The sequence below is a fragment of the Platichthys flesus genome, chromosome 23 (genome assembly GCF_949316205.1).
Source record: "Platichthys flesus chromosome 23, fPlaFle2.1, whole genome shotgun sequence".
NCBI classification, from domain to species: Eukaryota; Metazoa; Chordata; class Actinopteri; order Pleuronectiformes; family Pleuronectidae; genus Platichthys; species Platichthys flesus.
In genome coordinates, this window is record NC_084967.1 from 4034562 (window position 1) to 4046736 (window position 12175).

General features: G+C 42.4%; 1 protein-coding gene across 1 annotated transcript in view; it reads left to right on the forward strand.

The window, feature by feature from the left end:
• Positions 1-12175, forward strand: part of zdhhc17 (zinc finger DHHC-type palmitoyltransferase 17) — a 28435-nt gene that overhangs the window by 12862 nt on the left and 3398 nt on the right. The window contains exons 7-16 of the mRNA XM_062382671.1: positions 11-173; positions 287-412; positions 1449-1591; positions 2311-2411; positions 8729-8853; positions 9672-9734; positions 9848-9941; positions 11564-11647; positions 11749-11906; positions 12024-12118. Of these exons, the coding sequence (XP_062238655.1) occupies positions 11-173; positions 287-412; positions 1449-1591; positions 2311-2411; positions 8729-8853; positions 9672-9734; positions 9848-9941; positions 11564-11647; positions 11749-11906; positions 12024-12118 (1152 nt within the window). The remainder of the gene's footprint in view (positions 1-10; positions 174-286; positions 413-1448; positions 1592-2310; positions 2412-8728; positions 8854-9671; positions 9735-9847; positions 9942-11563; positions 11648-11748; positions 11907-12023; positions 12119-12175) is intronic.

Sequence of the window (12175 nt, forward strand, 5' to 3'; positions counted from 1 at the left end):
TATGTGATAGTGTGGATCCCACCCGGCTGCTACTAACCTTCAACGTTTCTGTCAACCTTGGGGACAAATATCACAAGAACACAGCGCTGCACTGGGCAGTGCTGGCCGGAAACACCACTGTCATCAGCCTGCTATTGGATGCCAACGCTAACGTTGATGCACAGAACATCAAGGTAAATTAATTTCTCATGGCCTCGGTAATCTGTCCTAGCTGTTTCATGCTGGTAATAGTTAGTTCTGTGATGGTACCAGTGCACAGACTTGTCTTCTGTCCCTTTTTGTTCAGGGGGAAACGCCGCTTGATCTTGCCAAGCAAAGGAAGAACGTCTGGATGATCAATCACCTTCAGGAAGCGCGGCAGGCAAAAGGCTACGACAGCCCGTCCTACCTGAAGAGGCTGAAGATGGACAAGGTACACACTCACACACACACACACACACGTAAGAGAGTCACAGAGTCGCTGCTTATCAAGTCTCACTGTCTAAACATAAACAAACACAGTTTTGATGTTCGTGGAGCAACCTTACATTTTCTATCTCAGTTGAAGCGGACATGCTCAGACCAGCTTGTCCAGGTTGAACTTCTTTGCAGCCCAAGGGCAACAGCATGCCTGGGGTTGGTAGTGTGTCAGACTACCAACAGTTTCAGACAGACAGTCTGACAGGAAGTAGATGGTTCTTTAAATGACCTGTTGCATTAAACAATGTGACCACCTGGAAAAATTTGAACTAAGCAGGAAGCAAACCGTCTAATCTGAGCAGAGAGGGTGGTCATTCACATTCGTCCTGATAATGAACTGGAATACAATGAACTTGACTACCGGAATACAGGATGCTCCGATATATTCTTGGTTTCCTGACAGAGTGGGTGATTTAGCTACATCTGTGGTCAGTTATTTCCTGCCCTGGTAGAAGTTCTGTATTACTTTCTGTTTGTTACTGTCCCTGAATGTTTATATTTTGACTTTGTCGATTTTTGGGGGGACATTTTTGCAACTGAATACGTGTTTTAACTCGGCTTGTGTTGTCTTTCCTCTTTTCTGCTGGGACATAATAAGTTAATGAAGGTACATTTTAGATTTACACAAAAATTGCATTAAAGATGGAAAAAAACAATGTCACTGTAGATTTAGTGGATTGTAGATTATTAAATGCACATCCCATTGAAGTCTGTTGTTTGCCTCAGCTTTGGTCCAGATCCCTTCTGTCAGACCTAGTGCTTTAGTGAGTAGAGCTTTATAGGCCATAAGTTTTGAAATACACCTGCTGCTTCCTTCCTTGCTCTTCATGGCTGTTGAAGACATAATACCCAACCTAGATCAAAAACAAAATAGGTTGCATTTCACTTGTTGAGGGTCAGGACACCTCGCTTTGCTTCCCCCCTCCTTTTTATGTCATGTCTCTCTCTACTTGTCTCACTTGTTTTTTGTATCCGGCCTCCTCCTGCAGGAGTTCAGGCAGAAGGTGATGCTGGGAACGCCCTTCTTGGTCATCTGGCTAGTCGGTTTCATTGCTGACCTGGATATCGACTCGTGGCTGATCAAAGCCCTCATGTACGCCGGAGTCTGGATCTCCGTGCAGTTCCTCTCCAAGTACGTGTCAGTCACATCAACACACTTACACTCACACCGACCTCATAGATTTCTGTCTGCTGTGTTTTTTGCTTTATAATGGATGGAGACATACGTATATATCCATAATTCTTTGTTCTTTCTTGACTATACACTGTTTTTGTGTTGTTGCTTGATTTTGTTGGTTAAACTTCTATCTACAAATTCTATCAGCTATTTTGATGATGACCCACTAATGCAAACATCTCTATGATTATTTATATTCAATTTCTTCCAATAGATCCCTTACACCTAAATATTACACAGCACTTTTAAACCCCTTGACTCCTGTCATCATGTCCTGCTGCTGCAGTTTGTTGTCACTGCTGTTAGCTTTTTGACTACAATAACATATGTTAACCAGAGTGTTCGCTGTATAATTACTGACATTCTCAGTGCAGAGTCCACCTGAGGGGTGTAGAGTGCAGCTGCAGTGTGTCATCAGGTCATGGCTAGGTTTATTTCTGCTGCTGTCAGAACAGAGCGTCGTCTTCACATTCATCCGTATGTGCTACAGTGAGCAGGTTTCACATGTGCAGGAAGAGTGCCTTGATGTATTGAACACATTTATTAAGTGTTACTGTGAACAATATTTGATTAACAGGAAGTGCAGTGCAGAAATGAGACGATGGTTAGGGGTTAATGTAAAACTAAAAATCAACCAACATCTTCATTCCTCCTCTTCTCTTCTCTGCGTGCAGGGCTTTCTTCGACCACTCCATGCACAGCGCCCTGCCTCTGGGAATCTACCTGGCCACCAAGTTCTGGATGTACACCACCTGGTTCTACTGGTTCTGGAATGATATCCTTTTTCTTTCTTTAGACTGCATACGCATTGACTTTAGGGAAATATTAAAGAAGATTGATACCATTGTAATGTCAGTACAGTTAATATATAGTTACTGCTACAGCCAATTAGATTAAGATTAAGATGCATTTATAAGTCCCAAACACATGCACAGACATGCACAGGCACTAGACGGGTAGGGAGAATCCTCTTGGATTTTTGGGCAGATCAATCCAGGTTCGTCTTTTGTTGTCTTTCCGTGGATTCGAACCACTAGTGGATTGCTGCCACTAGACCACCGCCTCTCCCCGCCTCTTAGCTTAGCTGTACATAAAGACCAGGGATGGGGAAAGGCCTGGCTCTGTTCACAGGTAACATAATCTACATTAAGTTTTTATGTACAAAATGATGTTTGAAATTTTGTGTTCCTTACCCCCTTACTTGCACATACTACTTCATCTCCGTGATGGATGAGTGACATTGAATCAAAACGTTTTGGCATTTAGCTGGCACCTCGTATAGACTTCTGTACCTCTTTCCAGTCCAGTGACAAATGGGCTTTTGTGTCCACATTAAGTCACCTATCTGTTTTCACCAATAATCCACTTGTGTGTGGAGTGAGTTGCCAGAGGTTTGAGACCTGGCACACACATCATCTCATTACTGGAGTAAAGACAACAATTTAAAAACCTTGCAGTTCCGTTCCATGTTCCTCAAATGGACTGTTTGTTCTTGGCTCATTAGATCTTGCTATCGTGATTTTATGTATTTATCAAATTTCAGTGGAGTAAAGGAGTTGGAAGAGAGAAAGCCGTGTACAAAGAGGAGTTCATGGAAATGAAGGCTCCAGAAGCTGATATGTTACGTGTCTAAATGAACACGCCGCTTCTTTACTGTGTTTCAAAATCTGGAACAGTGTGGTTAGTGTGTAGCAGCTGCTGGTTCAAACCCAACAAAGAGACTCCAAAGAGTTTCTCATGGCCACAGCACGGCTCCTTTCTCATGTTATTTTGTTCATGGAAGAATGGCTGTTCTTTTTCCGGAGCCACTAATTGCAGGAGGTGAGCGGGGAGTACTCGTTTGTGGAAAGCTTTTAATTGAATGCCTCATTGCTTGACTAATGGGAAGGGAGAGGGTCTTTGACCTGAGGTTGTTGGAGAAAAAAAAGTACTCTAAGGGTCTTTTCATTTTTCAAGTTGCTGGAGATGTGTTTTGAGCATGTTTTTCATGGATGTGTGGCAACTACTCAGCAGTACATAGATGAGACCTCACTGCAGTAAAGTGTCCTGACCTGCTCATGTCCATTCATCTACAAAGAGCAAAGATTTGATGAGGTTTACATCCCGTGCACTGTTTGATGTTTGTTCGTACATGGATCACCCACCGCCGAGGAAGTTGTCCCTTTGACAACAGACCTGTCTGGTCTTGTGTGAAGACATGTGATTGAGGAAAAACACTGCTTCTTTCAGACATCTCTTTTGTCCCCCAGCTATCAAGCCTGTCATTAGGTGTATGTGTGCGTGTGTGTCATGAATCATTTTGCTCTAATGGTGTCTCTCCTCAGGCTTTTCAGTCCCCAGACGTGCTGGTTCATGCTTTATGACATCATCGAGACATAGATATTGCTCCTACAAGACTGCAGTCGTGGTCTATTCTGTTTTGTTCCGCCGCTCAATAGGAGATTTGGGGTTGACATTTGGTTTTGTCCACTTTTTTCTACTTTTGAATCAAGTGTAATGTTTCTCAAGAGCACCGTGAGACCGGAGGATGTTGTGCTTGTTGCGACGAGTATCATTTTGATACTTTCACCCCACAAGAACAAATGTCAAGTTAAGGTCAAAGTGTGTTGTCAGGTATGATGTGTATCACAGGCCCACACTCAACATCTGGAAGAAACATCTGCTGTCATACAGAGTAAAGATGAAATAATAATTTAAACAGGGGGATATCAGCGAACCCTGCACAAGCGAATCCTTCTTTAGTGCTGCACTTGCTTGTCAATTGATTGAACTGATTATTTTATTGATAAATCCGAAAGCCATTCAGAAAAAGTTGTGAAAGGAGAAAATTTCTTGATCTATCTGTCCAACAAAGAAGTAAAATGAACTGAGGGATGTGACAGGGAAAAGTGTTGAGTTATCGTTTTTGAGAAGCAACATTTTTGCTTGAAATTTGACAATTTCTGATTAATTTATTTGATTTGACTAATCATGTAATAGTTGCGGCTCTGCCTAGTTGTATGCGCAAGAAGTTAAAAACATAGTTAGGAATATAAAAGAGAACCTCATTCTGCATGATAGTCCAAGCTAACCGCTGCGGGAAATGTTTGTGATTGGATTTCTAAAATTCTCAACAATAATTGTTTGATGTGAAAACGTGTGTGGGTTTCAGCCCCATTTCGATCATCCGACAGCACTGCAGTTGAAGCGTAGCAATGCTTTTTACCCGCTCCTTTGTGATCTCCTGTGTGATGCCTAGGGAGGAATCGGTTTACTCGGTCTGACCCTTCAGAGCCTGGTTACGTAAACTGTGTACTGGGGCCAAGCGTGGGTTAACATTCATTCTGTATGTGCCTGCAGAACTGGTGACCCTCGATTGAACTTGTATTTGTAGATGGGATACAAACCTTTCATTGGTGTGAAGGGCTGAAGGATCCCAACAAGTGGTTTAAAGTGTCTTGTCCGGATTTCATGGTCAAATATGAAGGGATTCCTTTTCATTTGACCTTTTACTTTTTGTTCGAACTTTTCAGTGAAGTTGCAAGGAACTGATAACCACAAGGACCTGATCTGCTGTTGGTTTCTTAGCAGCCCCAATATCTGTTAGGCAGTGTCATTTTATGCCTGGTATCTTGCAAGTCTTTGTTCTACCTTCAAACGGTGTGTCTACCATTCGTGACCCACTTTCTCATAATGCGAGCTTCTTATCCTCTCGAGGCCTGTAGTGGAAATCAGATCAAATGACAAAGTTATGAGCTGAGCAATGCTACTTCTTTTGTCCTTCCCTGGCCCAGATCATATTTTCCTTATGTCTCAGGTGAAAAAAGGGGGGAAGACTTGCTCATAAAATGCTCTACCAGCGGGGTTGAAGATTTGAAAATGACAGATTTGTGATGTGTGGAATTAAGCAAGAGTGCAGAACTGATGAAAGAAGACACTGACTGCTTTGTAGAAACAATAAAAACACAGAGCTTTGATCTGTATCAATTTAACTTTAGTCAAAACAAAATGATATCTGCTCCCTATTAAGGGTGCAACACATCTAAAAAAATTACTTCTTTTATTAACATAAGAGAGCTCTAACATTTTGCTCCTTTGATTTATTTAGAGCTGTATTCTGCTCTATTTATCTAAAGCTCGCCTGGTCTCTCCCTCTTGCATGCTCGTGATATTGTCCATTAAGTTGTTACCGTCCACACAGGCACTCAGACATCATAGTTTCGGCTGGAGCTGTGCGTACGCAGGAATGGCATGCCATGCAGTTGTCTCACACACGAGAAGTAGTCTGTGTACCTGTCATTCAGGCACTGTTGCGCGTGCATGTGCCCCTGTGGTATGGCCACAGACCGGATCAACTGTGTGGGAATCATTGGTCTTATGTGCCGGGTGTCAGGATGATGTAGCTTCAAATGTGTGGCCATGCTAGATGTATTGCCAATACCATATTTTTTATTTTCCCACAGTGCCTACATACCATAACAGTTTTATACACCATCCTTTTTCCGTTATCAGTATACTGAACTGGGAATGAGCCAAAATGTTTGCGTACATTGCAGCCCTTCAACAGATAAGTGGATACTAATGGGAAGGCGCTGACTCTCTGTCCCACTTAAACCATTTGTCTGACGAGTTTCATGCAACCCTGGCTCAACCTCTGCCACTCCACTGGTCGTTGAATTACTAGACCAATGAGGCACTCCAGTGAGCTCCTTACTTATCAGGTCATTTCAGACGGGTGATCTGTCAACCGCCTCTTCTTGATGGAGTTACTTTAGAAGATCAATCTCCATTTGGGCCTCAGGGATGTGTAGAAGCTTCTCGCTTATGAATGAAATCATAACTGCGCTGCAGGGATGACCACAGAAGCTCAGTGGTCTGGTTCCTTGTCAGTAACAAACCACAGTAGTTGTTTAGGCATGTCATTTCTGTGCCTGCAGTGTCTCACAGTTACTAGCATAGATATATATAAAGTCTAGATGTCTCGGCCAACGGAGTCGAACGTATATATATATATATATATCTATGGTTACTAGTAGCTGATTTCCCAACGCACCTCGAGGGCTGCAAACCTTTGCTTCAGCTTCAAAGGATTTATTCGGTCATCTGTTGTTGTTCTGTCGGTGTTGGTTTAAACATCAAGTGTGTTTTGACAAAGCTGATCTCAGAAGGCTGCCTCTGCGCACACATTTCAGGAAAGCATTCTCCCACCATTGTGTTGCGGACCCCAGGAAGAATTAATGCTGCAGTGCTGGAGCTAATGGGGATCCTAACAAACTAACATAGACTGTGGCCATTTTCAAAATCCCCTTTGCTTTTGGAAAAACAACAGTAACCTCTGTGGTTATTTGTTGGCGATCGTTTAATCACAGAGTCAACAAAACTTGTTGTTGTTTTAATGGCGTTTTGAGTTGGTACCCTTTTAAGTTGAAGTTGTTTTGTTTTTTTCACTTTGTAATAACCTGTTTAATTTTAAGTCTGGAATATGATCCAAACACATTTATGCAACACGTCGGCCAAAAATGGAAGCTTAACAGTGTGGAAGCTTCTTTGGGAGGATTACTAGCAAAGAAATATTGCACTCCCATAAAGTTAGTGGACAAACCAAAAAGCCTCCTGTGGACAGGTGTTGTAAACTAGCATTTATGCTAATACACTGTAAACGATGCATCTGGTTCGTCCAATGACATTGTCATGTCCATGTCCAAATAAAATCAAATCAAATCATATGTAAAATGCCTTTTTAAACTTTTTTTGACAGGGATGAAGTAAAACCCTTTTATGTCAGTCATTTGCTGCCTTCCACTGACACTTAAATGCTTTCAACATGCAGCAGTGTCTTTATTCAGCATGTTTGACCGAACACTGTCTCACGCAACACTTCATTTCACACAATATGGCTCTTGATTTGTTATATTTTGGATCCTATCATGATGATTGACTCATAGTTTTGCCTTACAAATTGAAATGTTGAGTCACCCGTTAGCAAGTGTTGATGCTTTTGCAGTGTGTGTCATTCGGCTGGTTTCCTCTGGGAAACACACAGACACACACACGCACTACTGACTGTACTTAGGTTAATCCACAGCTGTCACAACATATTATCTTATCTCTCCATGGTTAGACACCAGGCTGTTGAACCCACACATTTTTTTTTCCATAACTTAGCATTCGCATGTCTGTTATGTGTGTTAAAATTGATGTGCACATTTGAACCTTCCTCCCTTACATTTACACATTGACTATGAAACATGTTCACACAAGCAGTGTTTGTGTAACAAAGAATATCTATATATATATATATATATATATATATATATAAGAACAGCCTTTCCTCTGTGGAAGCAGGAATGCTTTATGGTGTCTTGTGTGTATTCATGGAAGGAAGTCATGTTGAGCTGTTGTGACAGACTGAAAAGATCCCTCCTTGACACGGTGAGTCGAGTTCAGACAGTCTGTCTGTTCGTCATGTTGTTATGAGGAGAATCCCTGACTCACTTTGACGGTAATTGTAGTAAAATACACCAAAAAACTTGACTAAACACACAAGTTTTTGTCATGTTCGGCTGACGTCAGCTGAGTATTTACGAGAAGCAACAGCAGGTGTTGGTGTGAGTTTGTCATCATGTGGAACTGGACACACCTACTGTTGCAGGAACGACCACAGAAGAGGTTTTGTGTTTTTTGGCAGGTGCTGAAAAGTCTGAACAGATTTAATCAACACGATAGCATCATAACCGGATGTAAACAGGTGTGTAATTGAAATCACAATGAGGAGGTGGACGTGATCCTACCCATGAATGTTGAGCACTGATGTCGTAACTTAGTAATGACTACTGAGTACTCATTGGTTGGCATGGGCCTGCTGTGTTCCCATTATGAGATAGTAACTGGTTATAGTATAAATATACAGATTTGTAATCGTTCAAACTACAGTCTAAGTGTGTTCCTGTAAATTCATCAAGATGTGATTAAAGCTTCAAAGAAGTCAGTCCAGTAGAAGTATTAGCAGCAGTGTTTTTGAAGATGATTTGAAGTTTCGTGTGATGAAAGTAACAAACTAAAAGTGTTCAGAGAACAGCTGTTTGTCCACCATCTTCCTTAACCTCGCTGCACATCTACCTTTTGCCACCGTCCACCTGCCCTTCCTGATAAACACCCTGTTTCTGTTCTACAACTTTGGAAAGTCTTGGAAGTCGGACCCAGGAATAATAAAAGCGTCAGAGGAGCAGAAGAAAAAGGTTGAGTTATACTTTGTGATCACTATGACTTCTTTGGTGTTTTTTTTCAAACTCGCATGTAAAAAAATGTCCACACTGTTTTCTTATGTCACGTGTGATGTTAATTGAGCTGTGAACATTTGCCCGGTGGGTTCTCTGGTCCGCTGCCCACAGTGGTCGTCCCTCTCTGCACCCTCCTCTGGCCTCCGTCCCTCATTATCTCACTCTGATCAACAACGACAGGGACTCAGCGTCTTACCAGGACCCGATTGTCCTGTGATTGATGATGAGCTAAATTTACCCTGCATTGTTAGCACTGTGCAGGCTAGTCTGCCCCCTCCGATCAAAAGCTTCAAAGTCTTCCCTCCGCTGCAGGGGATCTCCTTCCACCTCTTGTTTTCCTTTGACACATGCACATAAGGAGCTTTCTAACTTCAGTTTATTTGCACAGAGACGAGCTGTAAAAACAAGATGATAAAAAACACACATGAGGAGCAACTGTCTCATTTGCACAGATTAGATAAATCCTGTTCAAGGTATATTGCCTTTTAAAAAAGAAAACGCACACACAAGTGAGTCATACTGTAAGTATCATAGTGGCCTTTGTCCCAGTTCACCGTGAATCAGCCAACTTTCCAGAGTGATCATCCAGCTGGAAACCCTAGCTTCAGCCTGTGCACTGTCAGTAGGTCTTTTGTTGCTCTGCCAAACAGACCTCAGCGAGATGAGTTTCTCAGTTGTTGATTCATTTTTCTGCCATGTCTTTCTCTTCATCTTTTTTTTTTTTCCCTTCATTTTTTTCCTAAATCCTGCTCTTTATTCTCGTTTGTTCGCTCCAGACGATCGTGGAGCTGGCAGAGACAGGCAGCCTGGATCTGAGCATATTCTGCAGCACCTGCTTGGTAAAGTCTATCTCCTTCCTCCCTCCCCCACAGAAATTGATAATGCATATGAGGGATTATGTCAAAAAGCAGGCTCTTCATTTTAAGTATTTCTTGTTTGTGTTTCTTCACAGATACGGAAGCCTATCAGGTCCAAACACTGTGCCGTTTGCAACCGCTGCATCGCCAAGTTCGACCACCACTGCCCTTGGGTGGGGAACTGTGTCGGTACGTCGGCGTACACCACTGCAGATTTATGAGCATGTCAAAAACCACAGCAACACATTCACTTCCCAACAACCAGCTGCTCCTAGTTTTCCTCCTCAGGTGGAGAGTTTTGACTCTATTGTTTCAGAGCTATAGATTTCCCTTAGCAACACAAGTCCTCACTAAAGGCTCTGCTCTGACTTTGTTCAGTTTTTTATGCACAACAAAGAAGAGCTGAGGGAAAACTTGGAGATGAGGGAAAAAAATATTTTGATCTTCTTGATTGTAAAAATTAAACCTTTAGGACATAAAAACCTCCAGTGGGACTTAAAAAAGACCACATCCTTAAAACCCTGAGTAATGACAGAAGCTGAATGCAGTGGAGAATTATTCAATTATGTCCTTCATCCGTTGGAAAGTGAAGTGTATGTACTTTCTTTATTAGGCCTTCCAGTGAGATCATTTTGGGGAAAGCTGTGTTTTATTTGTGATGGTTAGGGTTTGTGTTAAGGGCAAGGAAAATCGTTTTGTCTGTGAGTGTCCTTACACAAATAGAAGTACTAGCGTGAATGTGTGTGTGTGGGGAGGTATGATGTCTGGACTCTGGAGACATTTGTGGAAGGAAGGCGGGCAGGGGTCCTGTAGCACTTCCATTCTTCTGTTGGTCAGGATGAAGCTTTAAAAGTGAGGAAACTGTCTGAACAAACAAAACGTTTGGCCTCATGACCACTGGGACAACGGTCCAGTAAAAAAAGTGACACAAAAAGCTTTTAAGATGTGTTCAAACATCGGAAGCAGTTTATGATGCGGTTCGGGTGAGCTTTCCTTGTACTGCATGTAGTTTAGAGGGTAAATCTATAGCAGGTGTATTGACTGTCTCAACAGATAATATCATGATGTTATGTTCCCTCATAAGGCCTCTTTATGAGTTAATAGACGACCTGGTCTATGTTGCAGGTGAAGGCAATGAGTATCTGTGACAAGCAATCACCCTATCAAGTCCGCAGATGTCTTGTTACCTCTACGACTGTAAAAGGCCTAATTTGCAAACCATTCCATGACAAGATACATTTAACAGTTACTCCATTGTACCAGTATTAAATGCTGGGCCAGACGCATACTATCATTTCAAGTTTTCCTTCTGTCCATTCCGTTCCGAGTTCATAGCGCTAATTCTTGTTGACCATGCTAGCGCAGAGATTTGGTTCTGTTGTTGGCTGTGTCGCCTTTTTTTTTTACCCATCCTCCCTCTGCTACTGATATTGGAAGATGGTGTATAAAGATAGACATTGTGTCTCCACCTCCTCCCACTATCCAGAAATGAAAACAAAGTATTCCACATTTTGACAGAAACAATCTCTGAGGGAAATGTATCCAATGCGTCCTCTAGTTAGTCCTTTGGTACTCCAGTTTACCTTTAGTTCACTTACATTTTTGGTCGATGTCCTATCCACTAACATAGAGGAGGCGGGGTTTATAGCTTACTGCGACCAGCCACTTTAGAGGAGCAATCAGGTCGTCCATCTTTACATACAGTGTATAAATGAAACCAAAATTGTGAACAAACCGATTAGCATGTTAGCATTCGGCTCAAAGCAAAAGTGTATTTGAATAAAAAAAAATTTGTGTCCTTTCCTCTGCAGGAAGTGGGAATCACCGCTACTTCATGGGTTACCTGTTCTTCCTGCTCTGCATGATCTGCTGGATGATTTACGGCTGCATCTCCTGTGAGTCCAAAAGGCCTTTTCTTTTATTCCTTACATCAGCATAACACATACATCTTCCTGCTCCTCTGCTAACCTCTTTACTTCATCTTCTCTGCCCTCAGACTGGAGGATCCACTGTGCCACCAATTACGCCAAGGATGGCTTCTGGCTCTATCTGACCCAGATCGCCTCCTGCTCCCCCTGGATGTTCTGGATGTTCCTCAACAGCATCTTCCACTTCATGTGGGTGGCGGTGCTCATCATGTGTCAGCTCTACCAGGTCCGAATTCACTTTTTCTGCTTCTGAGTCCAGCTACCTCAATATCAGTGTTATAATCTCGGACCAGTTTGGATTTTAATCGATTTTTCTGTGATGTTTGCGTTTCCCTCTTGTCAGATCGCTGCTCTGGGAATCACCACCAACGAGAGGATGAACGCTCGGAGATACAAGCACTTTAAAGTCACCGCCACGTCCATCGAAAGCCCATTCAAGTAAATGCTCCTCTGTTATTTGTTGGCTACAGAGAACTGAGAGTCTGGATCTCAGCA